This window comes from Hylobates moloch, unplaced genomic scaffold (genome assembly GCF_009828535.3).
Source record: "Hylobates moloch isolate HMO894 unplaced genomic scaffold, HMol_V3 SCAFFOLD_5, whole genome shotgun sequence".
Classification (NCBI taxonomy): Eukaryota; Metazoa; Chordata; class Mammalia; order Primates; family Hylobatidae; genus Hylobates; species Hylobates moloch.
This window is the reverse complement of record NW_026652280.1, coordinates 85,999,806-86,024,082: the sequence shown is the minus strand read 5'-3', so window position 1 is coordinate 86,024,082 and position 24,277 is coordinate 85,999,806. Positions and strand designations below refer to the sequence as shown.

The following is a 24,277-nucleotide window of genomic DNA, read 5'->3' as shown; positions in this document are numbered from 1 at the left end:
CCGCCTTCTGAGTTTTCATACAGCACCTGGGGGAGCTTGACCCTCTGCAGGGCTGAAGGCCACATCTGCCCATGCCCCTCAGCCAGTGCCTAGAAGCAGACAGTTCAGGAGGCTGCAGGGGCTGGGCCAGGTGGGAGGCTGCCCGGGCCTGGCCAGGGGTCCTAGCAGAGAAAGCAGAGCAGGGCTCGTGCCCATCCGGCGGCCTCCCTGCAGCGAGGGAGGGTGAAGGCCGCCTTCCCAGGAAGGCCCAGAGCACATCTGAACTGTGCCTGCTCGGACCCACAGTTCTGACAGGAACCTTCCAGAGGATCACGGGCTGATGGCAGAGCAGTGGGGTTCCCTGCCCTTCCGTCCCTTTGGGATGGCGTTTTGCCAGTCCCCAAGATGCCCTGAGAGGTGGCAGACAGCTGTCAGCGCCGGGAGCCATGGAGACTTTTCACTGTGCACTTAGCCCAGGTCCCTTCTCCCAGAAGGGCTGTACCGCCCCCCACCTCCTCCTGTTGCTTAGTCCAGTCCTGTGTCCGCCCCGCAGACCCTGAAGCGCCACGGGGAAGGCGCTCACACGTGCTCCCCAGGCTTTACACTGGATACGGCATCCTGTCGCCACCTGGCAGGAAGGGGCGTTCTTTGCACTTACAGGCGAGGGGAGGCCGCCTGCCCAAGCCCATGCTCCTGCAGGTCAGAAGACACCAGGCACAGCCCTTGGCCATAGCCCTGGGCTGCCCCTGTGGACAGGAAGCCAGGAGGCCCCAGGCTGCTCTGGCTGCCCCCACCAGGCCCAGTAGACCCGCCCTTGTCTGTGTGCCACCACCGGCCCGTGTCCCATCCTCACGTCTCAGGGGACCTAACCACACAACACCAGAGACTAGCACTGAGGTGTCCCCAACAATTTTATTATAAATAAAACAAGACTCCCAATGGGTGGCTGCAGCCCCTGCCTTGGTGGCTGTGAGCACCTGTTGGAGGGGCCTGCCCCTTACCCTCGTCTGGAGGCCAGAACTGAGGAAAGGGCTCCCTGCCCCGCCAAGTACACAGGGGAGCCTGAGGTACCGAGAATAAAAACCAGGGAGGGACTCCCAGGCCAGGCGGCCGCCCCGGGCCCTCTGCCCCACGTGGCTCATCCCTTGGAGCACACAGGAAGCTGCCTGTCCATCACACCACACTCTCTTCCAGCCGCTCGGCGCTGCCTCCTACGCCCCGGCACCCTGCCCCGAGCAGCCCCCCATGCACAGAGTGGCTCCGTCGGGCCCAGGCTCCTCCCAGGCGCCTGGCGTAACCGTAGCACCCGGCGTCTCCCAGGTCCAGGGAGCAGCTGCGCTGTGGCCGGGGCGGGGGGCTCCGCGGCGGGTGGGCCTTGGGTGTGGGGCTGGGGCCTCCATTGGTCTGGGACTGGACGTGGCTGAGCTTGAGGGGGAGGCGGCCATTCCCGGCCCCCCGGCCCCGAACCAGCAAGGCCACAGTGAAGACCAGTAAGGCAGCCACCAGCACACCCCCCACGGCCACAGTCAGGGTCCCGCCCAGCACGTGGGCCTGCAGGGCGTGGCACAGGGGCGAGGCCGGCAGCGTGGAGAAATGGGCACAGCCCAGCAGCCTGGTGGCCGTGAGGTCGGAGGGCCCAGCAGCCGGTGACAAGGCCAGCAGGCAGAGGTCATAGTCAGCGCCAGGGACCAGGTGCTTCAGCAGGAAGTGGTGGCTGGAGGCTGGGACGATCCTGCAGGCAAGGGCAGGTGGTCAGAGCCCGGGGCTGGGGTCTAGCCCCATCCTCACCTCCCCACTCCCGTGCTTCCAGCTGCAAACACTCTTGGTGGCCCCTGGGGCCACTTGGGCTCTTGTGTTCACTCAGGAAGGTGAACAGGCTCGAGTGTGTGGCCAGGAGATAGGTGTGTACACTGGCACAGGACCCAGGCAAGCGAGGGGGATGGGGTGGGGGGATGGCACCAGCAGAGGCAGAAATAACGCGCGGGCGCGGGCCATGTGCTTCAGACAGACCTAACTGCCACCTGCTGCCGAGGAGGCCTGCACAGCTCAGTGACACCTGGGACATCTCATGGGGTGGGGTCCTCCTGCCGCCCCTTGAGCTCCAGCCCCCTCAGGCAGCCAGGCCAGGCCACTGCTCCTCCAAGAGTCCAGCAGCCATGGTCGGGGAGGGGGTGTCAGCCCCAGAGAGAGGAGGGGTGGAAGCAAAGCCTTGTGGGGAGCAGAGGGCAGAGGAAGGGCGCCGGAGTGAGCCGGGTGTGGGGCGCGCATCCTCACCGGTAGATGAGGGTCTCATCCTCGCTGCTGTTGTACTGGATTTGGAACATCCACACTGGGTCGGCTGGCCGCCCGGGACCCCAGCTCACCAGCCCTGAGGTGGCGGTCACCTCCGTCACCTGCACGGCTGGCTCAGACTCCAGCGTCCCCTCACCCTCGGCAGCAGTGCGAGCCGAGGCGGCGATGTCCGAGGGCCCGGGGCGGCCCCCCTCGGCACTGGTGTTCCCACCATGAGGCAAGGCCAGCACCCGCAGTTCTACTCGGGCCGTGGCCTCACCAGCAGGGTTGGTGGCGATGCAGGTATAGCCCCCAGCGTCCCCAGCACCCGTCACCCCAATCTCTAAGGTCCCGTTGGGGAAAGCCCGGGCTCGGGAGGAGTTGCCAACCAACCGGTCATCAGGACCGACCCAGTGCATGGTAGGCGCGGGGTCACCCAGGGCCCGGCACCGCAGCGTGGCCCGCTGGCCTTCCAGCACCCAGAGGCGCTGCGTGTGGCGGGCAATGAGGGGCGGCTCACAGGAGAACTCGCCCTCAGGCACTGCCCAGAAGTAGCGGCCGGCCAGGCCGGGCGGGGAGGCGCAGGTCTCCAGGTCATCCGGCCGCGCCAGCCGCCGCAGCCACAGCAGCTCACAGTTGCAGTGCAGGGGGTTCCCGCTGAAGCTCAGCACCAGGGGGGCGGGAGAGGCCTCTGCATCACGCCCACGAGAGAAGAGCGGGTCCGGGGCCAGCGTGGCCAGGCGGTTGGAGGTGAGGTCCAGGCGGGAGAGCTGACCGAGCTGGGCGAAGGCGCCTGGGGGCAGTGCGTCAATGAGGTTATGGTCCAGGTTGAGGGTGTGCAGGGCAGGCATGGCGCCGATGCCGGCCCAGGGCACCTGCCGGAGGTTGTTGTAGGACAGGTCCAGGTCCTCCAGGCTCTCTAGGAAGTCGTCGAAGGCCCCCGGCGCGATGCGGCCCAGTTGGTTGCCGCTGAGGATGAGGTGCTGCAGGTTGACGGGGCCCCGAAGGCTGCCGGTGCCCAGCTCCACCAGCCTGTTGCCGTCAAGGTGGAGGGAACGCAGGCTCTCGAGGTCCCCAAAGGCGCGGGCCCCAATGCGGGTGATGGCATTGCGAGACAGTGTCAGGTCCACCAGCCCCGTCATGTTGCGGAAGTCAGGGGGCCCCAGGGCCTGGATGAAGTTGTCAGCCAGCCGCAGCTCCACTGTGCGCCGGTCCACGTTGGGCGGCACAAACAGCAGGCCTCGGTGGGCACAGAGGGTGCTGAGCGACTCGGACAGGTTCTGGCAGACGCAGGGCAGCGGGCAGGCGGCCGCTCCACTGGCCAGCAGCAGCAGCAGGAGCGGCGGGGCCATGGTGAGCGCCCTGTAGGAAAGGGCCACAGCCCAGGCACAGGTGGGGCTGGCGCAGGTGCCCACTTGGGCCCAGGACAGTCCCAGAAGCCAGTTTCTGTGAGCCTGGCCCGGGGAGGGGCTGGGTCAGAGGCCCAAGAGGGCCGCCAGAGATGAGGGAAGATTGGGGCCTGCAGGGCCAGGCCCCCCAGAGCAAAGGTCACATTTCCTAGGCAGTTAAGGGGGAGTCCAGGCGCTGGGGACAAGGTGAGGCATGAGGCAGGAAGCGGAGGAGGACCGAGAGCAGGGAGGGTCCCGGAACTTCCTTTCCCAGGCGTCCCCAGGAATCGCCGGCCCCCTCCCCCTTCCGCGCCATACCCTCCCCCGCCAGAGAAGGCGCCCCCCGAACCTCCCGTGGAGTCCGTGGCCCCTCCCTGGCCGGCCCCCGCCCTGCGCCCGGCGGCCCCCTCACCTGGTGTCCGTCGCTCAGGGGGCGCGGGCCGGCCTCCCTGCGAGCCCGGCCGGCCCCCGCCGACTCCTGGCCGCTCTCCCGCGGGGGCGAGGCCCGGGGATGACCGGCCGCCCGCCGCCCACCCTCGGGCCCATGGCGCTCGGGCCCGCGGCCCCGGCTCGCTCGGTTCCCGGCACCTTTTCCCGGCGCGGTTCGCGGTGGCGGCGGCGACAGGCGAGCGGGTGCGCGCCGGCGGTCGCGCGCGCCGCGGACACGCACGTGGAGGGCGGACGGGGAGGGGCGCGCGGGGATCCACCCGGGCCCGGGCCGGCTCCTGAGGTCACGGGGACACGCGACCGCTGCAGCGCCCACGGGTGGCGCCCAGTCACGCCCGAGGCCCAGGCCGGCGCGGGCCCGCCGCGCTGTCCCCCGGTGCTGCCGCAGCGCACTCACCCTGGCACAGGCGCGCGCGCCCCCGGCCACCCTGGCGCCCCGGCATTCTGCACCGCACGGGCGCCCGCCGCCGCGGCGCGAACCTCACTCTGCAGACAGCCAGACAAAGCGCCTGCTCGCGGGCCCCTTCACCATCTCCCGGAGACGGGAGTCTTTGTCACATGTCGCTGGGCACCCTCCCCAACACACCCACACATGCCCACACACCCACACGTCCCTGCACCCACGGGCAGGGCCGAGCGCAAACCCGCACTGTTGCTGGGACCCTTGCGTTCACAGACACACGCTGAAGGTCATAACCGTTCTGCATCACTGAGTCACGTGGAGAGTCCCCAACCGGCGGGGGGTTCGGCCGAGGGGTGGCTGGGGCGGCGCCCCTGGCAGGGCTGCTGCGGGGTGGGGCCGAGAGGGCTCGGCCTCCGGGCAGGCGCCCCGCCCCCGCCGCCCCGCCCTGTCCCCGCTGCCTCTCCCTCCCTCCCCAGCTGCCCTCCCCGCCCCGCCGGCCAGGCGTTCCGGGGCCAACCGGCCTCCGCCTGGGGCCTGATTGGTCTGCGCGGCGCGGCTTCCTAACCGCCGGGGGCACGCAGTGGGAAGCTGTGCGTCCTCGCAGCGCCTGCGGCCCCTCCCTCCCGCTCTGTCGCCGCCGGGCCATTTCCCTGGAAGAGCGGCTCGGAACCAGCTCGGCTCAGAGAAAGGGCTCCCGGCGTAAGGTGGGGGAGGTTCCTTGCTTCCTGGTTGAGAAAGCTGGGGCTTGGGTGGCTCAGCGAGCCTGGTCTCCTTCCAGCTGTGCCCGCCACCACCAGTGGTCTGCCCAGTTGGGAAACAGAGGAAGTCACCACCTCCCCATGTCTCCTGGTCCTTAAGCCACCTAAACCTCAGCCATCCTCGTTCTCCCTCCAGCCCTGATCCTCATGGGCCAGGTGGCAGGAAACTCGAGGAAACCCAAGATTGGAATTCTGATCCTGCCGGCACAGCAGTGTAGTCCTGGGCACGTTACCTGACCACTGAAAACAACTTCCTCCTGTAGGCCCAGGAGAGATGGATGGTACATACTCAAGCATTTCCTAGGGGGAGAGGAGAGGCCAGCTGCAGCTTGTGAGGGGCTGACGGGCAGCCGGAAGCCATTCTATCACCACTCACTGGTCCTCAGCCGTGGCGTTTGTAAAATGAGGGGGATTCAGTCCTGGTGCAGGTCAACTCTGATGTGCAGTGGCACCAGCTATGTCTTTGTTCCTCTTCTCTCCATCAAAAATGTTTTCCACCGGGCACAGTGGCTCATTCCTGTAATCCCAGCAGTTTGGGAGGCCGAGGCGGGTGGATCACTTGAGGCCAGGAGTTCCAGACCAGCCTGGCCAAATGGCGAAACCCCGTCTCTATTAAAAAATACAAAAATTAGCCGGGCATGGTACTGCACGTCTGTAGGGATGAGGCATGAGAATCGCATGAACCAGGGAGCCAGAGGTTGCAGTGAGCTGAGATTGCACCACTGCATTCCAGCCTGGGCGACACACTTTGTCTGCAAAAAAAAAAAAGTTTTCATTCACTCTAAATATAGATGTTTACCAGCATCCATCATGGCCACCCAGTGCTGGAAGCTGGGTTCATCAGGAACCAGATGGGCCTGGTTCCTTCCCCCATAGAGCTTACAGTATGGAGGAGAGGATGGGCAACCCGACAATCACAAAGGGGAGACTCAGTGGGGACCCTCCACGTGACTCCGTGATGCAAAAACGGTTATGGCCTTCAGCGTGTGTGTGTGAACGCAAGGGTCCCAGCAACAGTTTGGGTTTGCGCTCAGTCCTGCCCATGTGGGTTCCTCAGGGGCCTGCTGGAAAGGTGAGCATCAGCTCTGCAGAGGGTGTGAGGACAGGGCGAAGGCCTCCAAGGGTCCTTTTCACCCTGCGCGCTCGGGGATCTTTGGATGGTTTTATTAGCTGCCCCCCTTTTCCGATGCCATGCCTTGGCCCAGCTGAAATGTCAGCATCTCTTAAGGAGAGGCAGGGGCGAGGCTCAGGGGCAGACAGGCACAGCACTGCTGGGGGGCCCCACTCTGTGGTGAGCACCTGACAGGCTGGTGGGGCAGGCACCTTTCCTATCCAGGCCTCCAGGTTATAGCAGCCCAAGAGGAGAGGGCGAGCTCAGAGAGGTCCGGGTGGCCTTGAGTCCCTGTTGAAGGTGCCGACAGGGATCATGAATAAGTGACGCGTGGAGGTGTTTTCTCTGTGGTGGAAGCCAGGGCTGTCGCTACATGGCCACAGGCCATGCTTTCACAGGTCTTGGAGCACCTCTCACAGTGCTGGCCTGCATGTCCCCATGTGGCCGTTTAAGTCATACTCGCCTTGGCCCAGCCTCATGTTGTCACCCAGCCATTTAATGAGTGGAACCGAGGGCCCTTCTTCACAAAGCGCACTGACACATGCCTCAGGCAGCACCCTGCCCCCAAGGGTTCCCAGGCAGACAAGCAGAGGATGAAGCTGACGGGTGCGCTTGCCCACAGCGGGTTCCTCAGGGGACTGCTGGAAAGGTGAGCATCAGCTCTACTGAGGGCGTGAGGACAGGGCGTAGGCCCTTGAGAAGTTCAGGGAGAGCTTCCCAGGCAGGTGCAGAGGTGTGGAGTGCGAGGCAAGTTTGATGTGGCTGGAGGTGGCCACAATGAGGAAGGCGGTGGAGGGTGTGGCCTGGAGATGCAGAAGAGGTCACAAGGTCCCAAAACGGCCGTGGTCGAATCCTCTGGCTTGACCAGTGACATGGGAGGAGTGGGTGATGAGGGTGATGGGATGCAGGTTTTGGTAACTGGGGGGACAGTGGGGCACCCACTGGGCACAGGAGGACTGGGTGCACAGGCAGGAAGCTGGCCGTGGACTTGCTGAACTTACGCGAGGGGTGAACAAGGAAAGGCCCGGGAGGCAGTTGCACCTCTGGGTCTTGCCCCGGAGGCAGAGCCTGTCACTGGCACCGCAGCGCTGGGACGGGGCCTCCTGGGGAGCGTATGGTATGTGAGGAGCTGGGGAGGAAGAGGACAGGAGAGCAAGATGGCTTGGAAGCCCAGAGAATGAGCAGCAAGGCGGGAGTGTGCCCGCTGGACTCAGCTGGGAGGAGTGACTTAGTGAGAGTGCCAGAGTGTGGTCTGTTGCGGGCAAGGCCCTCTTTCGGGAAGCGTGGACGGGAGGCAAGGGTGACTGCTGTGGACCACGCTGCTAGAGGAAAGGCTGAGCCTGTTCTAGGCTGCGGGAGGCAGGAGGGGGGGCCTTCAGCACATGATTTGGTGTAAACAAGTGAGGGAGCAGGCCCAGCCCGTGACAGCTTAGGGGGCTCTGCCGGAGTGCGGGGAGGGCTGAGGGACGGGGAAGTGCCCCTCTGCAGGGAGGCCCAGAAGCTGTGCTGGCCCAGGGCAGCACCTTCAGCCTTTTCCCTTTCAGCCTTTTCTCCTCTCCCTTCCCTGTCTGTGCTGCATGGTGACGCCCTCCCACCCGCCTGTGTCCTGCAGACCAACATCGCCTTCCTGCAGAATGTGCTCAACAACCAGCAGTTCCTGGCAGGCACCGTGGACACCCAGTTCATCGACGAGAACCCAGAGCTGTTCCAGCTGCGGCCTGCGCAGAACCGGGCCCAAAAGCTGTTGCACTACCTCGGTCTGGCCCAAGACTGCCCTGCCCTGCCCTGCCCTGCCCTGCCCTGCCCTCCCCTCCCCTCCCCAATCCCTTGCTCCTACCTCCTTGCCACTCCCCATGACCAAAGAACTTCTTAGTGCCCCCTGCCCCTCACCCCTGCCCTCCTTCTGGCCCTGCATCCTCTTGTCCTGCACCCTCCCATTCACCACTCTCCTTGCTCCTGATCTGAGAGACCCCACCTTTCCATCCACGTGGCCCTCAAGAGGTCCCCACTGCCTGTACCCAGGAGGCCCTGGCTTTGGAGAGGACAGGGGCCAGCTGGAAGCCCGGGGATCCTGGAGGGATGTGTCCCTGTCCCTGAGCCCAGCCACTCTCACTGCTGCCCTCGACTCAGCCTCTGCCCAGCCCACCCTGACCCACTGCCCTCTTTCTCCCCAGGCCATGTCATGGTAAACGGCCCAACCACCCCGATTCCCGTCAAGGCCAGCCCCAGCCCCACGGACCCCATTGTCCCTGCAGTGCCCATAGGTAGGTGAGATCCATTCTGTCAACTCATGGGGTAGACGAGAGGTTGCCACCTGCAGGATGGGCACCAATGCCCCTGTCTACCCTAGGCCCGCCCCCGGCTGGTTTCAGAGACATCCTGCTGCGAGAGGGGCCTGAGGGCTTTGCTCGAGCTGTGCGGAACCACCCGGGGCTGCTGCTGATGGACACGACCTTCAGGGACGCCCACCAGTCACTGCTGGCCACTCGTGTGCGCACCCACGATCTCAAAAAGATCGCCCCCTATGTTGCCCACAACTTCAGCAAGCTCTTCAGCATGGAGAACTGGGGAGGTAGGCTGGCATGCTGTGCAGCGCCTGGCAGGAATGGGGTGCCCACTCTGTGGCCAGTCCCAAAGGTTTAGGCCACTGGGGACAAGCTAGAGACGTTAACATGAAGAACACCAAAGAGGAAGGACTGAAGAAGGCACAGCGCCCTCTCCGGCCAGGCCTGGTGTTGGCACGAGGTTGCAGAGCTGAGACTAGGTGCATCCTGGGAGGCCCAGGGTCAGGAGGAGACACCTGCCTGTTAATTATAGCACGAAGACGTAGAGGAGAAGACGGGATTATAAAGGGGGCATAGAAGGGACACAAATGAGCCTGGTCTCCCCCTTGGAGATCAGACAAGGGAAGAATCTGTGGGGGTTGGAGCAGGGAACACAGGCACAGCAAAGATGAGCAGGACCTGGTATTGGGGCCAGAGGCTTGGGCTGCAGAGCTAGCTCCAAGGCCTGGTGGAGTTCCCCAGACACTCAGAGCTGATCTGGGCCTCTCGGTTCCTGTGCAGGAGCCACGTTTGATGTCGCCATGCGCTTCCTGTATGAGTGCCCCTGGCGGCGGCTGCAGGAGCTCCGAGAGCTCATCCCCAACATCCCTTTCCAGATGCTGCTGCGGGGGGCCAATGCTGTGGGCTACACCAATTACCCAGACAACGTGGTCTTCAAGTGAGCCTGGGGTGGGGTGGGCAGACACTACCTGGTGTGGCCTAGAGGGTACCGAGCCACATCGTGATGGCCTCTGTTCTCCACAGTCGGCCTAACACCAAGTCTCTCTGTGGCCACACGCAGCAGGGGCTGCTGTTTGGAAACAATCGAGAAGTGTAGAATTGGAGTTGTAGAAGCGGACAGGCTTCTAAATTACTCCCTCACTCCTGGGGCGGCGGAAGGCCTGAGACTTGCCTGGGTCACTCGGTGCAGGGCTGGGATTGGAACCCAGGCCTCAGGACTCCTTGCTCAGTGCCCTCTTCCACAGCCTGTCACTGGCCTAGCTGATCCTCCAGGGCCTGGTCCACGCTTGTGTGGCCACCCTTCACCTGTGGATGCCACATCCCCTGCCAGGCCAGACCCTCAGATCTCATTCCCCAGGGGCAGTGGAGTGGGTCAGGAAGGAGCCAGGGAAGACTGTTCAGAGGGAGGTGGGGTGGGGCTCAGCCCTGGGCTCTCACCCTCGCAGGTTCTGTGAAGTGGCCAAAGAGAACGGCATGGATGTCTTCCGCGTGTTTGACTCCCTCAACTACTTGCCCAACATGCTGCTGGGCATGGAGGCGGCAGGAAGTGCCGGAGGCGTGGTGGAGGCTGCCATCTCATACACGGGCGACGTGGCCGACCCCAGCCGCACCAAGTACTCACTGCAGTACTACATGGGCTTGGCCGAAGAGCTGGTGCGAGCTGGCACCCACATCCTATGCATCAAGGTGCCTGGGCCACTTGTCCATCTCGCCCTCTCTGCCCCAGCCATGTCCCTGCCACCCACAGGCACACATCCTGCCCCCTCTACCATCTCTCTCTCTCTCTCTCTCCCACTTCCCCCAGGACATGGCCGGGCTGCTGAAGCCCATGGCCTGCACCATGCTGGTCAGCTCCCTCCGGGACCGCTTCCCGGACCTCCCACTGCACATCCACACCCACGACACGTCAGGGGCAGGCGTGGCAGCCATGCTGGCCTGTGCCCAGGCTGGAGCTGATGTGGTGGATGTGGCAGCCGATTCCATGTCTGGGATGACTTCACAGCCCAGCATGGGGGCCCTGGTGGCCTGTACCAGAGGGACTCCCTTGGACACAGGTAGGAAGAACAGCAGCCCGTGGCCACACCCCTCTCAAAGCCGCAGCCACCACCAGTCCCAGTAGTGTTGGACCTGCCTAGGATCCAGATGCCCTGCTCTGGCCTTGCCGCCTTCTGTCACCTGAGTCAGACATGGGACCTGAGTTAGCCCTGGGTCCTGGACGAGTCACACATTTCTAAGGCCTCCTCTGACTCTGGCCTCCCTGCAGAGGTGCCCATGGAGCGCGTGTTTGACTACAGTGAGTACTGGGAGGGGGCTCGGGGACTGTACGCGGCCTTCGACTGCACGGCCACCATGAAGTCTGGCAACTCGGACGTGTATGAAAATGAAATCCCAGGGGGCCAGTACACCAACCTGCACTTCCAGGCCCACAGCATGGGGCTCGGCTCCAAGTTCAAGGAGGTCAAGAAGGCCTACGTGGAGGCCAACCAGATGCTGGGCGATCTCATCAAGGTGAGCCTGGCCCAGCGCTCCTACCTGACCCAGCCCTGCATGCACCTGCCGCTGGCCTCCTTGAGGTGCCTGGCACCCTAACCTCCAGGGCCTTCTCCTCAGGTGACGCCCTCCTCCAAGATTGTGGGGGACCTGGCCCAGTTTATGGTGCAGAATGGATTGAGCCGGGCAGAGGCCGAAGCTCAGGCGGAAGAGCTGTCCTTCCCCCGCTCCGTGGTGGAGTTCCTGCAGGGCTACATCGGTGTTCCCCATGGGGGGTTCCCCGAACCCTTTCGCTCTAAGGTAGGGAAGGCCCAGCATGGTGTGAGGGTGGGGGCTGGATGCAGGACTTGGGACTGATCCTCCACTTTGTTCCCCAGGTACTGAAGGACCTGCCAAGGGTGGAGGGGCGGCCCGGAGCCTCCCTCCCTCCCCTGGATCTGCAGGCACTGGAGAAGGAGCTGGTAGACCGGCATGGGGAGGAGGTGACGCCGGAAGATGTGCTCTCAGCAGCTATGTACCCCGATGTGTTTGCCCACTTCAAGGACTTCACTGCCACCTTTGGCCCCCTGGATAGCCTGAATACTCGCCTCTTCCTGCAGGGGCCCAAGATCGCAGAGGAGTTTGAGGTCAGTGGCCCTGGCGCTTCTCCACACTCCACCCTGGCCCCCTGCCCCAGAGCTCTAGAGTTTAGCTTGGCTGTCACCCAGCCTTGAAAGCTTTGGGAGCAGAAAGGACCCTTGAGACCGGGAGCTAGGCCTTTAGGAACGAGGAGCCAAGGCCCAGTGTGGGGACTTCCTATGGCCAGGGCCAGGGGACTGCTCTCCCACCTTGGCGTCCAGCTCTGAGTCCACACATCCTCCCTGCAGGTGGAGCTGGAGCGGGGCAAGACGCTGCACATCAAAGCCCTGGCTGTGAGCGACCTGAACCGGGCCGGTCAGAGGCAGGTCTTCTTTGAGCTCAATGGGCAGCTGCGGTCCATCTTGGTCAAGGACACCCAGGCCATGAAGGTATTTCTCCCCCAGGGCCAGCCAGGCAGTGGGGCTTCGCTGGGCCCAGGATCTCACGTCCCCTCTGCCCTGTGTCTTCAGGAGATGCACTTCCACCCCAAGGCTCTGAAGGACGTGAAGGGCCAGATCGGGGCGCCCATGCCTGGGAAGGTGATAGACATCAAAGTGGCGGCAGGGGCCAAGGTGGCCAAGGGCCAGCCCCTGTGTGTGCTCAGTGCCATGAAGATGGAGACTGTGGTGACCTCACCCATGGAGGGTACTGTCCGCAAGGTTCACGTGACCAAGGACATGACACTGGAAGGTGACGACCTCATCCTGGAGATTGAGTGATCTTGCCCCAGACCGGCAGCCTGGCCATCCCCAAGCCTTCAACAGAAGCTGTGCTGCCACGGCAGGTCCAGGCCAGCCAGTGCCCGAGGCCAGGAAGTCCGGGCCATGGACGTCCTGTCCACAGCCAGACAGGAGAGACACCGCCTGCAGCGGCTTATTCCTTTCAGCCATCGTCCTTTCCTCCGGCGGACAGCTGCTCACATGTTCATCTCTTGCCAAATAAGGGTCTCCTCCTCACTGGAGACTACAAGTGGTGGGTCAGGTGGTCCTAGGACCTGGGGGAGGTTTAGGGGTCCTGTCTCCTGGGGGAAGGGGAGATCTAAGATGTCCCAGGTCCTGGGAAGTTTGCTCAATAAAGCTGGCTTTCCCCTGCCCTCCATGCTGGATCCTGTGCAGCCCCCAGCCTGCACCACCCGGCAGTGGGGGGGCTGCCTTTCAAGCTCCCCATGGGTGGGCAGGTCAGTTGTGTCGTCCTCCTCAGAGGGTAGTGAGAGGATGACCATCGTGGCCCTGTTTTAAGTCACTATTGGGTGCCTGCTGTGTATACTCCCCAAACAGGACTAGTAGTACTGAACTTGCTTGAGAGGTGGGGCCTGTTCTAAGTATTTAACACCTATTAACACAGGGAATTAACCTTCATCCTCTTATGGACACAGAAATCAAGTCACAGGAAGATTAAATAATTTGTCCAGGACTCCACAAGTAGTAAGAGAGAGAGATGAAACCCAGACCGTTGGCAGACTCGCCTCCCAGCCCCGCTGCTTTATTTTCTAAAACCCAAGGCCAGCGTCCCACCTCAGTTAGCAGGTAAATGCAAGCAGGTACCACCTTCCGGGCAGTGGGGGAGACCGTCGGGCGCAGTCTTGTGTGTGCTCTGGATGTGAGAATGTTGGCGGGAGGTGATGGGGAGCACCAGGTCCAGGGTCTCAGGTTCTAACCCTGCCACTCCCCATGACCACTCCTCCAGACTCCTGCTCAGTTCCCTTTCCTGCAGCGGGGACATGAACCCTGCCTGCACCGCTGCCCTCCTGCCCACAGGTAGGGGGAGGATGGTGAAGGGAGCAGGAGGCTGGGCAGTTCCTGAGATGGAGGGGTGGGCGTGGGGAGGCAGATGCAGGAAATCAGCCTCTGGACAGGTGCACCCAGCAGGCCTCTGCCCAGTGCCAGTCCAACCTCTGGGATGGGCAAGTCACAGTGGGCTTGAGCCTCTTCCCTTCTGGACTGCCAGGTCCTAGATGTACCCCAGGAGGCAGGTGACTGCAATGCTGCCCCTTCCATCTGGGTGGATGTCGTTGTCACGGCCAGCCTGCAGGCATCGTGGGGGAGTGACTGCACATCCTTTTCTTTCCCTCAGTGGCCAGCCTCAGAGAAGGGACCTTGGGACAACCTCCTTGATCAGGGAATGGGACCTAAAGGGCTAATATTCTCCGCCCACCCGCCCCCACCCCCCGCCGCCCCCGGAGATGGAGTGTCACTCTGTCGCCCAGGCTGGAGTACAGTGGTGTGATCTTGGCTCACTGGAATCTCTGCCTCCTGGGTTCAAGTGATTCTCCTGCCTTAGCCTCCTGCCACCACGCCCAGCTAAGTTTTTGTATTTTTAGTAGAGATGGGGTTTCACCATGTTGGTCAGGCTGGTCTCGGACTCCTGACCTCAAGTAATCCAGGGCTAATACTCTTTCAAGAATCTAATTTTAAAAGGGCATAGGCAGGGAAATGAGAGCCCTTCCAAAAATGATGGAGAGCAGGCAGAACACTTGCAGGTGCCGAGAAGGACCCTGGAGTCACTGTGTTGCTTGGCAAAGTCCCCGCTGCCCTCAGGGCTGCAGCCTGTATTCTGGGTTCCTCTGGGGCAGAGGCCAGAGGTGGAGAGAACCAGAAAAGCCTCTACTTCTGGTGACCCAGGGATCTATTTCCTCTTGTGAAAAACAAGGCTGGCAGACTGTGGAGGTCCTGGCAGAGGCTTCAGGCCAATCATCTTCCCCTCAGAGGAGACAGGTCGGAGGCTCCATCACTGAGGTCAGGGCCGGGGCCATGGTTCCCACTCCCTGACCCGTGAGCCAAGGCACAGGCCCCAGGATGAGCTGGGCTCATACCTGGTACCCGCAGTCTCGGAGCCAACCACACTAGGACTTTGGGGCATGGCTCAGGAAGGAGGAAGCCACAGGCTCCCCGCAACCAGAGCTCCCAGCCCATCCTGTACTCCAGGGAACTACCCGCCGGGATGCACCGCCCACATGTCAGTGTTCAAGGTAGCTGGGACAGGTGGTGGGCACACTCCCAAGAGCTGCCTAGAGTCTTCACACAAGATCCCAAATAGACCGATTCCCAAAGGTCCAAGGCCATGTTACCCAAGTTAAATCTCTTTAATATCCCAATACAAAGTCCTGATGCAAAAAGGCAATGAGAAAACCCAGGAAGTTGGGGGGTGGGAGTGGGGAGAGGTTTTATAAATAAAAAACCCCGAGCAGCTTTTCAGAGGCAGAGGAGCTAAGAGAAGCAGCAGTCCAAAGTGAGGAAGGGAGTGTGTGGCTCCTGGGACCTGCCCCTTGTCCCCTCACTCACAGCTGCTCGTAAACACCCCTTTCGAAAGGGGCTGCACCCTTTGGATATCTGCTTCTTTCTCTTGGTCCCTGGGATGCAACTAGCTCTGGCTTCAATCCCCTACAAAAATTCCTGAGATCTCGGGGACCCCAGCCAGCCCTTCCCCTGCAGTACCCCTTGGTGGGGAGGGCTGGGGAGCCGGTGAGAGTTCATAGTGTATCCAGGAGCATAGGTCAGGAGCACAGGGGAGCCTCTGAGTCCCCTGCCCGCTCCAAAAGCACACAAAGGGGAAGGCTGCCGTAGAGCCTGGGGTCCGTAAGGGGCTGGAGCAGAAGCAGGAAGAGTCCCACACCCAGGGCATAGCCTGCCAGCAGGGGCCGCCTCTGTGGGTGCTCCAAGGCCGCACAAACAGCTGGGAAACCCATGTAATTGCAGAAGGAATGGCAGAGAACTGGCCCGATCAGGTGTCCTGGGGAAAAGAGACAGCAGCTCAGGGAGCAGCCCTACCACCTCCTCTGGCCCTTCCAGGGCTAGTGACCCTCATCCCCTGAAACAGGAGATCAAGATCCCACTACCCCAGCCATCCACCCACACACCACAGCCTCTGCTCCTTTCCACCTCTCAGACCTCACCAGGCTGAGGGCCCTGGCTCAGACTGTCTCAAGGACTGGAGTAGAAGAACTTGTTCCTAGAACAAACAGTATTCCCATTCTCCCACCCGCTCCTGTGGGCCCCCAGGGACCCCTGAGGGACTGAGGACCAACCTGTGCGGATGAAGAGGAAAGCAGTGTAGGCACCGAAGACAGCTGTGTAGGAGAACTGGAACGCTGGAGACGGGGAGGCCGCGAGTGACCACACCTGCACGCCCTTCCTGCCCCCGCACTACATACCCATCAGCCAGAGACTGACCATCCCCTCCCCCCGGGGCAGTAGCTGCCTGCCCCACCACCTACAGCTGTCCTGCACCCCAACTCCCACGGTCAGTGGCCTCTCCAATACTGTAGCCCTCAGTTCCCAATTCCTTCTCTAGAGTGGCCATTAGCGACATCATCATACACCCTAACCCAGGCCAGCTAGCCAGGACTCACCAGCAGACAAGAAGATGTTCCCCACGCTGCTCTGGCGGAAACGCAGCTGCTCGATAATATGGTGAAAATGGGCTGGGGAAAAAGGTGACAATCACATCACAGTCATTCCTCCCAGTCTCCCTTCTAGGACTGCCCCTCGCCTCAAGCGCCCTTCTGAGCGCTCATGCTGAGAACACACCAGGACCAATCTGGCCAGACTCACCAACTCCAAAAAAGAGCGGGCAGGTGAACACAGCAGGGCCCAGACCCATGCACGGTGCTAACATGGGCAGCATACAGGCTCGGAACACCAGCTCCTCTGTCAGCGGGGCGATCACTTGGTTCCGCAGCCAACGCATGTCTGTGAGGCAGCGGGCCCAGGAGCGGGGGGCTGCAGAGGGAATTCAGGACAAGCTGTGAGTGACGGGCTATCGGACAATGAGACCCCAGAGGCTCCAAGGGCTCCTCTCCCACAACTTTACCCTGGCCAAACTCAGGTTAGGCATCAATACTCCTGAGGACGGGGGTGTGGACCCAACATAAACCCAATGTCTTGAGATGACCTGAAGGAAAGGCATTAGCTGAGGCAGGGCATCCTGGAAGTAAACTCTGGAGACACCAAAATTTAACCAAGACCAGCTCCAGTTGGGGAAGGAGGGGACAGTGCTCTCTGATCCACACCAAATACTGCTGGGGGTTCCCAGGGAACTCCTTAGACGCTGGGAATCAACCCTTAGAGGCCACCTAGCTCTATGTTTCCATTTTACTGATGAGAAAACACACCCAGAAAGATGACATTTCACGTATCCAGATCACACCCTGAGCCCGCTGACTCCCTGCCCCATTGTCCTGGACTGCCTGTGCCTACTTTTTTCCCTTCAGCCTTTAAGACTCACCCAGGACAACCTTCAGCCCATCTGCCAGGTCACAAGGGCAATCCATAGAGAGCTGCATCAGTGGGCCCAGGAAAAGAATCTGAGGGCAAGAAAACACTTTCACCACAACCCACCGCTTTTGCCCAGACCTTTGCCCATGCTCCCTGAGACTCCAAGCTTGAAAGCCTCAGCCACGATTTCCAGACCATGCATACCGGAAGACCCTGGGGCCATCTCAAAAGTCCTGTCTCCCATCAGCCAAAAATCGAATACAATCAAGAGGAGTCCACGGCACTGCGCATCAGGCTGATAACAAAGACCAGAAGAAAAAATACAGCAGGAACACTCACCATGGTCAGCAACAGGGGCAGCAGCGCCGCTGGGAAAATGCCCTCCAGCCTGAAGCCCATCAGGGAGAGCAGGGATGTGCCTGGCTGAGCCACAGGAAAGGGGGCATCAGTTTTGCTTCCTCCCCCAAAGATCTCTGAGCTCTCGCCCCCGTTGCCCTTTGCCCCGCCTCCTTCGCACCTGGATGCCTGTGAGTTCCCTCCAGAGCAGCACGCACAGGGGTGAGAGACTGGACACCACCAGGACGCTGGTGAAGCGCCGCTTGATGACGGCGGGATGGTCCCTACGGAGGGGACAGTAAGTTCAGGGGGCCCGCGGCTGCCCGTGAGCACGGTCCCGCCCCCGGCTCGCCCAAGCTCCGCCCGCAGGGCGCGGGTTCCGGCCGCGCGCAGCCCCCGCACCTGGGCAATTCGCTCTTCCAGACGTAGAGGCTGCCCACGTAGGAGCAGGCGAGGCTGAGGCAGGAGAACACCGACACCCAGCAGCACAGCCCGGGGCCCGGGCCGCCCAGCGCCGCCGACTCGGGCGGCCGTTCCGGCCGCGACACCGACAGCAGTCGCAGTCCATCCCCGCCCAGCGCCGCCATTGCGCCCTGACCCGCGGCGCGCACCAGTGACGCAGTCCCAGGGAGGTGTGGGTGACGTCAGGCCGCAGCGCGGCTCCAGGCCCCGCCCCGCCCGAGCCCGACACGGAAGCAGACGCGGAAGCGGACGTGGTGAGCGCGGGGCAGCTTTATTAAACCACGGGACAGCGGTTGTCCGCAGCCTCCGGATCGGTGGGCACTTGCGGAAGGGGATCCGGCTTAGGGCCCAGGGCTGGGACTCAGCCACTCTGACAGTTTGGAGACCTCCTGCAGCCACAGCACGTCCTGAGGGAACAAGGGGGCCCGAGGTGAGGACACCTCAAGCGGCTCGTGGCCCTCACCTCCTGCTGAGCCCTTCCCTGCGCGGCCCTCGCCCAGTTACCTCCAGGCGGCTCCCGAGGCTCGCCCTGCCCGGTGCCAGAGCCCTGCCGTGAGCCTCGCGGGCCTCCCTTCCGCTAGAAGTGAGGGGGGCCGCGGTGGCCTCCGGGCGGCGCGGGGTGGCCTCTGACGGGCTCGGGGCCCTGGCGGAGCGCAGAGCTGGCATCTCCTCCATGCGGGGGCTGCCCCTCTTGAGCCTCTTGTTTTCTGCTTGCCCGCTGGTATCTAGGAGAAAACAAGCCTCCTTCATCTTACTTTCATGGCCCTGTGCTAGGAGGATTCTTGGGCAAGGGGAAGCCTGGGAGAAGGGGCGCCGAGGGCCTCTTCCCACCGCATCCCTGTTAGCAGGTCCCATCCACACCAAAACCCTGCAGCTATGGGCGCTTCTGGAGCAGCCCGAGGCCGCAGAGACGTTTCAGGGCCTCCCTATTCTCTCACCAGGGCGGGAGATTGTCCCCAGCCCTCACTTGGGGGACTCAGGCCGCTCAGTAGCTTTCTGTACAGATTCTTCCTGGAGCCTGCACTGACAAGCTCCTCTCCCTGCCAGCCTCTGTCCCCCGCTCACCTCTCTGGCCTCAGTTCTGTCTCCCTTTGTTGCTCACGTTGCATTGAGCAGTGCCCACAGGCAGCTTTCCTACTCTTAACTGATTCATTTGTCAAAGTAAAGCGAGTTTAGATGGATAGATTGTTCCCCAGCAGGTCTTGGGGATGCAGATCAATGAGCTTTTCCCTGAGAGAAGCTCACAGGTGCTAGGAGGGGATGCAGACCTGTGTACAAAGCCCAGGGTTAGAACAGAGAAGGAAGCCGACCACCTCTGGATGTGAATAAGGGTTTCCATGAGGAGATACCTGAGCTGGCCTTTTGTTTTTTTGAGACAGGGTCTTGCTCTGTTGCCCAGGCTGGAGTGCAGTGGCGCAATCCTGGCTCACTGCAGCCTCGACCTCCTGGGCTCAAGCGATCCTACTGCCTCAGCGTCAGCTTCCAGAGTACCAGGGACCACAGGCGCGTGCCACCACACCGGCTAATTTTTTTTACTTCTTGTAGAGACAGGGGTCTCACCGTGTTGCCCAGGCTAGTCTCAAGCTGTCCTCCCGCCTCGGCTCCCCAAAGTGATGGTATTACAGGCATAAGCCACCACTCCTGGCCCCAGAGCTGGGTTTTGAAGGATGAAGAGTGATATGCCAGACAAGGGAGAGAAAGGGAATTTCTTGCTGAAAGTTAACGCAAGTAAACTTTATGCAAAGGCATAAAACAACTTCCTACATAAATTTTTACTTTTTAAAGATGGGGTCTCGCCTGTCACCTAGGCTAGAGTGCAGTGGCGCGATCATAGCTCACTGCAGCTTTGAACTCCTGGCCTCATTCTCTCGAGTAGCTGGGACTAAAGGCACACACCACCTTGCCCAGCTAGAAACAGATTTTCATCTGTAGGAGACAGGAAGCCAGTAAAGAGTTTTAAGCACTGGTGAAATATATTGGTAATTTTGTACTTCAGAAAGATCGTTCTTTCAAAGGTGTGGCTTAGATCAAACTAGAGACAGGAAGACCTTAAGAGCCCAATGACAAGTGAAGACAGTGGGGGTGGAGGCATCACCAGGAATCAGAAGTGTTCATCAGGCCTAAGTGATAGGCCTTTGTGAGCGCCTGGATGTGGGAGAGGCCTCTTGGCCGGGTGCAGTGGCTCATGCCTGTAATCCCAGCACTTTGGGGGGCCGAGGCGGGCAGATCACGAGGTCAGGAGATTGAGACCATCCTGGCCAACATGGTGAAACCCCGTCTTTACTAAAAATACAAAAATTAGCTGGGCATGGTGGTGGGCGCCTGTAATCCCAACTACTCGGAGGCTGAGGCAAGAGAATCACTTGAACTTGAGAGGCGGGGAGGTTGCAGTGAGCCGAGATCACGCCACTGCACTCCAGCCTGGGCAACAGAGGGACACTCTGTCTCAAAAAAAATAAAATAAAAGAATGAGAGGCCTCTTGAATGAATCCAAGATTTCAGATGTGATAAATTGGATTAATCATGACAGAGACTAAAGTCTCTTTAGTTAGGAGAGAGGAAACTGAGGTACCAATGGGACCTCCACAAGGAGCTGCCTAGTGAGCAAATGAATCTCCCAGCTGGCACTCAGCAGAGGCCTTGGCTGATCATACCAATTTGAGAGTCTTCAGCCCAGAGGCAGTGGTCAACAATTGGGATGGAAGATAGCTGGGTGGGAGAGCAGGATGAGCACTATTTAGGCATGACCAGAGGAAAGTAGGTGAAGAGAAAAGCCCAGAGAGGGAAAAACCAGGTGAGTCATAGCCTTACAGTGCCAAATTTTGCACATTTTTTTACAATGAAGGTAAATGCAAAATTTGGTAATTAAGAGGCCTTCCCTAAGGGGAGGAGTTTCAGAGGTCACAGAAAAAGCAAGTACCCTAAGTGAGGGAGAGAATGAGAGGAAGAAAGGGAGACAGGGTGCATGCAGCTTGTGGTTTTGAGATCCTTGGCTGAGATGTGATGGAGAGGTTAAGTGGAGGAAGTTCAAGGTCATGGGAGATTTTCTTCTGACAAAATGAGAGCTTGACCTGCTGAGGGAAAGGAACTCAGGGGAAGGCTGAAGGTGCAGCAGTGGTAACTGATGCAAGTAGGTCCCGAGAAAGCAGGAGGGACGATCCCACCGTGAGCCTGGAGGAGATGGGTCCCCACACTGATGAGGTTCTGCAGTGGGAGGGTGCAAGTTGGGTGAGTTTACTGAGAAAAGAGATCAGTAAGTATGAAGCAGGAGGCAGAGACGGGGTAGATTTTTTAAAGAATGGAGTAGCCACTGAGGGGCAAAGGCCAGAAAGGCAAGGGGAAGGACTGACAAACCAAAGGCTCCTGAGTGAGTGGGCCACCGATGGATGGTGGCATCAACACACAGTTTGGTGATTTTCTTCAGCAGGGCTGCCCATGTGAGGCGTAGAATGGATGCTGATGAGAGCCACAGGTCTGTAGGACAGAACAGCCCAAGCCATCCTCCAGGGGTTCCACCAGATTATAAACACCTAGATTTAAAGCTCATGTTGCACATTGGAGAAAACATGGGCTTTGGAGGCGGCAAGCTGAAAGTCATTACCTCCTGCTAAGCGTTCTGCCTGACCTGAGCCTGGGTCCTCTGGTTTGTTAGGATCCATGCCTCCCCCTGCCCCCAGAAGGGCACTGTAAGGACTAAATGAGATAAGGCAGTGGAAGACCCCAGCATCTCCCCAGGGTCCACAGAAGGTACTGAATTAAATGTTAATTTTTTTCCTTGTATGGGAAGATACTTATTCCTTTGTCTCTTCTGACTGCATAAATACTGAATTGTATGTATCATATTTGCATTTTTTAAAATCTCCAAATCTAAATTTATAAAAATAGATTCTTTGCTTTGTACAAGCGTTCACAGCAGGGTGCTTTTCAGTAGCAACAGCCCCCACAACATTTAAAACATGGTTCAGTTGACAGTGATTTCAGGGATACATCTTAGGCCTAAGCATAAACGCGTATGTGTTGTAGTTGTGACCCTAGAAAGAGGGATTTACCAACCAAGCATAGGTGCTGAAGTCACAATCCCCAATTTCCCTTGACCCTGAAGGACTCAAGATCTGTAGGAGGGCATCCCTGCTATTTCAGCTCTTCCAGAGACAGCAGAGCTAGGCTGCCTGGGTTTGAATTCTGCTTCTGTCATTTACTGGCTGTGTAGCCTTGGGTAAGTTTATTGATATCTGTGGGCCTCAGTTTCCTCATATGTAAAATGAGAGTTAGTAACAGTACCTGTAGCTCCTAGGATAGTTTTGAGAACTAAGAGCATTAGTACATTTTAAAAGCTCAGAATAGTACCTGGCATCTCTGCTAGTGACTGAATGTGAGAGCCGCTGTACCCCTGCTGCTGCGGGCTGGGAAGGCTGTTCAAGCATTGCAGGAGACATGTATGGAGAAAAGACTTCAGCATAATTGCAATCACAACACACGCACTGACACTTCCCCATAACACACACTAAGAGTGACGTGGTGCCAGGCCGGGCGCGGTGGCTCATGCCTGTAATCCCAGCACTTTGGGAGGCCAAGGCGGGCGGATCACAAGGTCAGGAGATCGAGACCATCCTGGCTAACACGGTGAAACTCCGTCTCTACTAAAAATATAAAAAATTAGCCGGGCGTGATGGCAGGCGCCTGTGGTCCCAGCTACTCGGGAGGTTGAGGCAGGAGAATGGTGTGAACCCGGGAGGCGGGGCTTGCAGTGAGCCGAGATCACGCCACTGCACTCCAGCCTGGGCAACAGAACGAGACTCTGTCTCAAAAAAAAAAAAAAAGTGACGTGGTGCCTGCTCCTGGGAGCAGCCTCCAAATCCCAAATCATAGTATTAACCAAAATGGGGGGAGCTGCAGCATCAACCCCAGTGATCAAGAAAAGATGTGAAGGAACTAACTGGATTCAGGGCCCTGAATCTGCGTATTACCTACCCCCACCCCATCATGTGCAGCTATCTGTAACTGCACAGACTTTATTACAAATTTCTAGTCCTGTCCTAACATCTTGGGGAGGGAAGACCTGCTGCTGCCTTGAAGACCCACAGTGGCAACAATAGCCCACTAAATTGCAGAAGGACGCCACTGCAGTAGAAGGTACAGTGGAATAGTTTGAAAGTTTGAACTCATGTTTTTTACTTCCCCAGCTGCAGTCCAGGGCTCACTTGAAAAGCTAAAACCTTACCTGCTAGGAGCTCCAGGCTGCTGTTATCAGGTGCGTCCTCAGTGCCCTGGGCTGAGTCCTTTTTCTCTAGGGTTAGCTGCTTAAAAAAATTAGAAGTCCTAAGTGAGTTTTGTAGAAACATGAACGAGCTCTAGTCAAACAGGAGTGTGCCTGGTGGCTTCACTGACCTCACAAGGTTATCTGCCCTCACCTGGAACTCCCTCTTCCTCCTGGCTCATGAATCCCCCTACCCACCCATCCAGTCTTCAAGGTTTCCCTCTGTGGATCCTTCTCCACTCTGGCCACTCACGGCACATCCTTTCTTCTCTGAGCTCCAGTCTCTTGGCTACTGCCTGCCCAAATTCCTTGGGCTCTGCATACTCTGCAAGTATCCTGTGTGCCCATTCATCAAGTAATGTGCATATGTCTATTTTCTACACCCTAAATCCCTTCAAAGGCAAGGGCCATCATGCATTTATCACTTTACATCTAGCAGAGTGCCTTACACCAGGTAAGTTTGAGAGTCAAACCTGGGAAGCCACAGGGATATCCTGTAGTCATCTGTAGCCTCCTAGAGCCCTGCCACACTGGTTAGTTCAATAATTTGGACAGAGAAAAAGAGGTTCTTACTGAGACCAGAACCCAATCCTCCCAGCTCCTTTTTTTTTTTTTTTTTTTTTTTTTTTTTTTGAGACGGAGTCTCGCTCTGTCACCCAGGCTGGAGTGCGGTGGCGCGATCTCGGATCACTGCAAGCTCCGCCTCCCGGGTTCACGCCATTCTCCTGCCTCAGCCTCTCCGAGTAGCTGGGACTACAGGCGCCCGCCACCACGCCCGGCTAATTTTTTGTATTTTTAGTAGAGACGGGGTTTCACCGTGGTCTCGATCTCCTGACCTCGTGATCCGCCCGCCTCGGCCTCCCAAAGTGCTGGGATTACAAGCGTGAGCCACCGCGCCCGGCCGTCCCAGCTCCTTTTCAAGAATACAGATGTATAAAAATAGATAATCCTCTTCCTCAAAATTAAAAATTTGTAGCCAGGCGCGGTGGCTCATTCCTGTGTAATCCCAGCACTTTGGGAGGCCGAGGCAGGCAGATCACCTGAGGTAAGTAGTTCGAGACTAGCCTGGCCAACATGGTGAAATTCCACCTGTACTAAAAATACAAAAATTAGCTGGCTGTGGTGGTGGGCGCCTGTAATCCCAGCTACTCAGGAGGCTGAGGCAGGAAAATTGCTGGAACCTGGGAGGTGGAGGTTGCAGTGAGCTGAGATCATGCCATTGCACTCCAGCCTGGGTGATGAGTGAGACTCCATCTCAA

General features: G+C 59.5%; 4 protein-coding genes across 17 annotated transcripts in view; 1 reads left to right on the top strand and 3 right to left on the bottom strand.

Annotated features, from left to right (window-relative positions):
- Window positions 1-24,277, top strand: part of PC (pyruvate carboxylase) — a 162,821-nt gene that overhangs the window by 97,271 nt on the left and 41,273 nt on the right. Inside the window, exons 12-24 of one of the 5 annotated variants that reach the window (XM_058438976.1) lie at window positions 7,970-8,114; window positions 8,532-8,621; window positions 8,708-8,929; window positions 9,423-9,579; window positions 10,088-10,328; window positions 10,447-10,696; window positions 10,906-11,150; window positions 11,253-11,432; window positions 11,510-11,758; window positions 11,999-12,139; window positions 12,221-12,722; window positions 13,126-13,276; window positions 16,960-18,191. In XM_058438976.1, coding sequence (XP_058294959.1) covers window positions 7,970-8,114; window positions 8,532-8,621; window positions 8,708-8,929; window positions 9,423-9,579; window positions 10,088-10,328; window positions 10,447-10,696; window positions 10,906-11,150; window positions 11,253-11,432; window positions 11,510-11,758; window positions 11,999-12,139; window positions 12,221-12,469 — 2,169 coding nt within the window. In that variant the 3' untranslated portion in view covers window positions 12,470-12,722; window positions 13,126-13,276; window positions 16,960-18,191. Of the gene's footprint in view, window positions 1-7,969; window positions 8,115-8,531; window positions 8,622-8,707; window positions 8,930-9,422; window positions 9,580-10,087; window positions 10,329-10,446; window positions 10,697-10,905; window positions 11,151-11,252; window positions 11,433-11,509; window positions 11,759-11,998; window positions 12,140-12,220; window positions 13,061-13,094; window positions 13,277-15,748; window positions 18,192-24,277 lie in introns of those variants that run through there. The other 4 variants (XM_058438979.1, XM_058438978.1, XM_058438980.1 and 1 more) reach the window with 4 other exon arrangements.
- On the bottom strand, window positions 878-4,894 carry LRFN4 (leucine rich repeat and fibronectin type III domain containing 4). Its single transcript, XM_032153594.2, has 3 exons — window positions 4,051-4,894; window positions 2,254-3,612; window positions 878-1,711 (listed from the first exon to the last, which is right to left on the bottom strand). Exons 2-3 carry the CDS (start codon window positions 3,600-3,602, stop codon window positions 1,153-1,155), a joined length of 1,908 nt encoding a protein of 635 aa, XP_032009485.1. The 5' UTR covers window positions 3,603-3,612; window positions 4,051-4,894; the 3' UTR covers window positions 878-1,152.
- Window positions 14,764-17,901, bottom strand: RCE1 (Ras converting CAAX endopeptidase 1). 2 transcript variants are annotated; one of them, XM_032153587.2, is made up of 8 exons: window positions 17,702-17,901; window positions 17,481-17,583; window positions 17,303-17,386; window positions 16,974-17,052; window positions 16,301-16,468; window positions 16,099-16,170; window positions 15,775-15,837; window positions 14,764-15,479 (listed from the first exon to the last, which is right to left on the bottom strand). In XM_032153587.2, the coding sequence occupies exons 1-8, from the start codon at window positions 17,884-17,886 to the stop codon at window positions 15,244-15,246; spliced, it is 990 nt and encodes a 329-aa protein (XP_032009478.1). In that variant the 5' UTR covers window positions 17,887-17,901; the 3' UTR covers window positions 14,764-15,243. The 2 variants fall into 2 exon arrangements, with proteins under 2 accessions (XP_032009478.1, XP_058294976.1); XM_058438993.1 differs by lacking the exon at window positions 17,702-17,901 and having other exon boundaries at window positions 14,767-15,479; window positions 17,303-17,382; window positions 17,481-17,559.
- The window catches only part of TOP6BL (TOP6B like initiator of meiotic double strand breaks), a 105,836-nt gene continuing 99,580 nt past the window's right edge, over window positions 18,022-24,277 (bottom strand). For 7 of the 9 annotated variants that reach the window (XM_058438989.1, XM_058438981.1, XM_058438984.1 and 4 more), the window contains 3 exons: window positions 22,983-23,061; window positions 18,266-18,486; window positions 18,022-18,168 (listed from right to left, as the gene is read on the bottom strand). In XM_058438989.1, coding sequence (XP_058294972.1) covers window positions 18,103-18,168; window positions 18,266-18,486; window positions 22,983-23,061 — 366 coding nt within the window. In that variant the 3' untranslated portion in view covers window positions 18,022-18,102. Of the gene's footprint in view, window positions 18,169-18,265; window positions 18,487-22,108; window positions 22,174-22,982; window positions 23,062-24,277 lie in introns of those variants that run through there. The other 2 variants (XM_058438982.1, XM_058438986.1) reach the window with 2 other exon arrangements.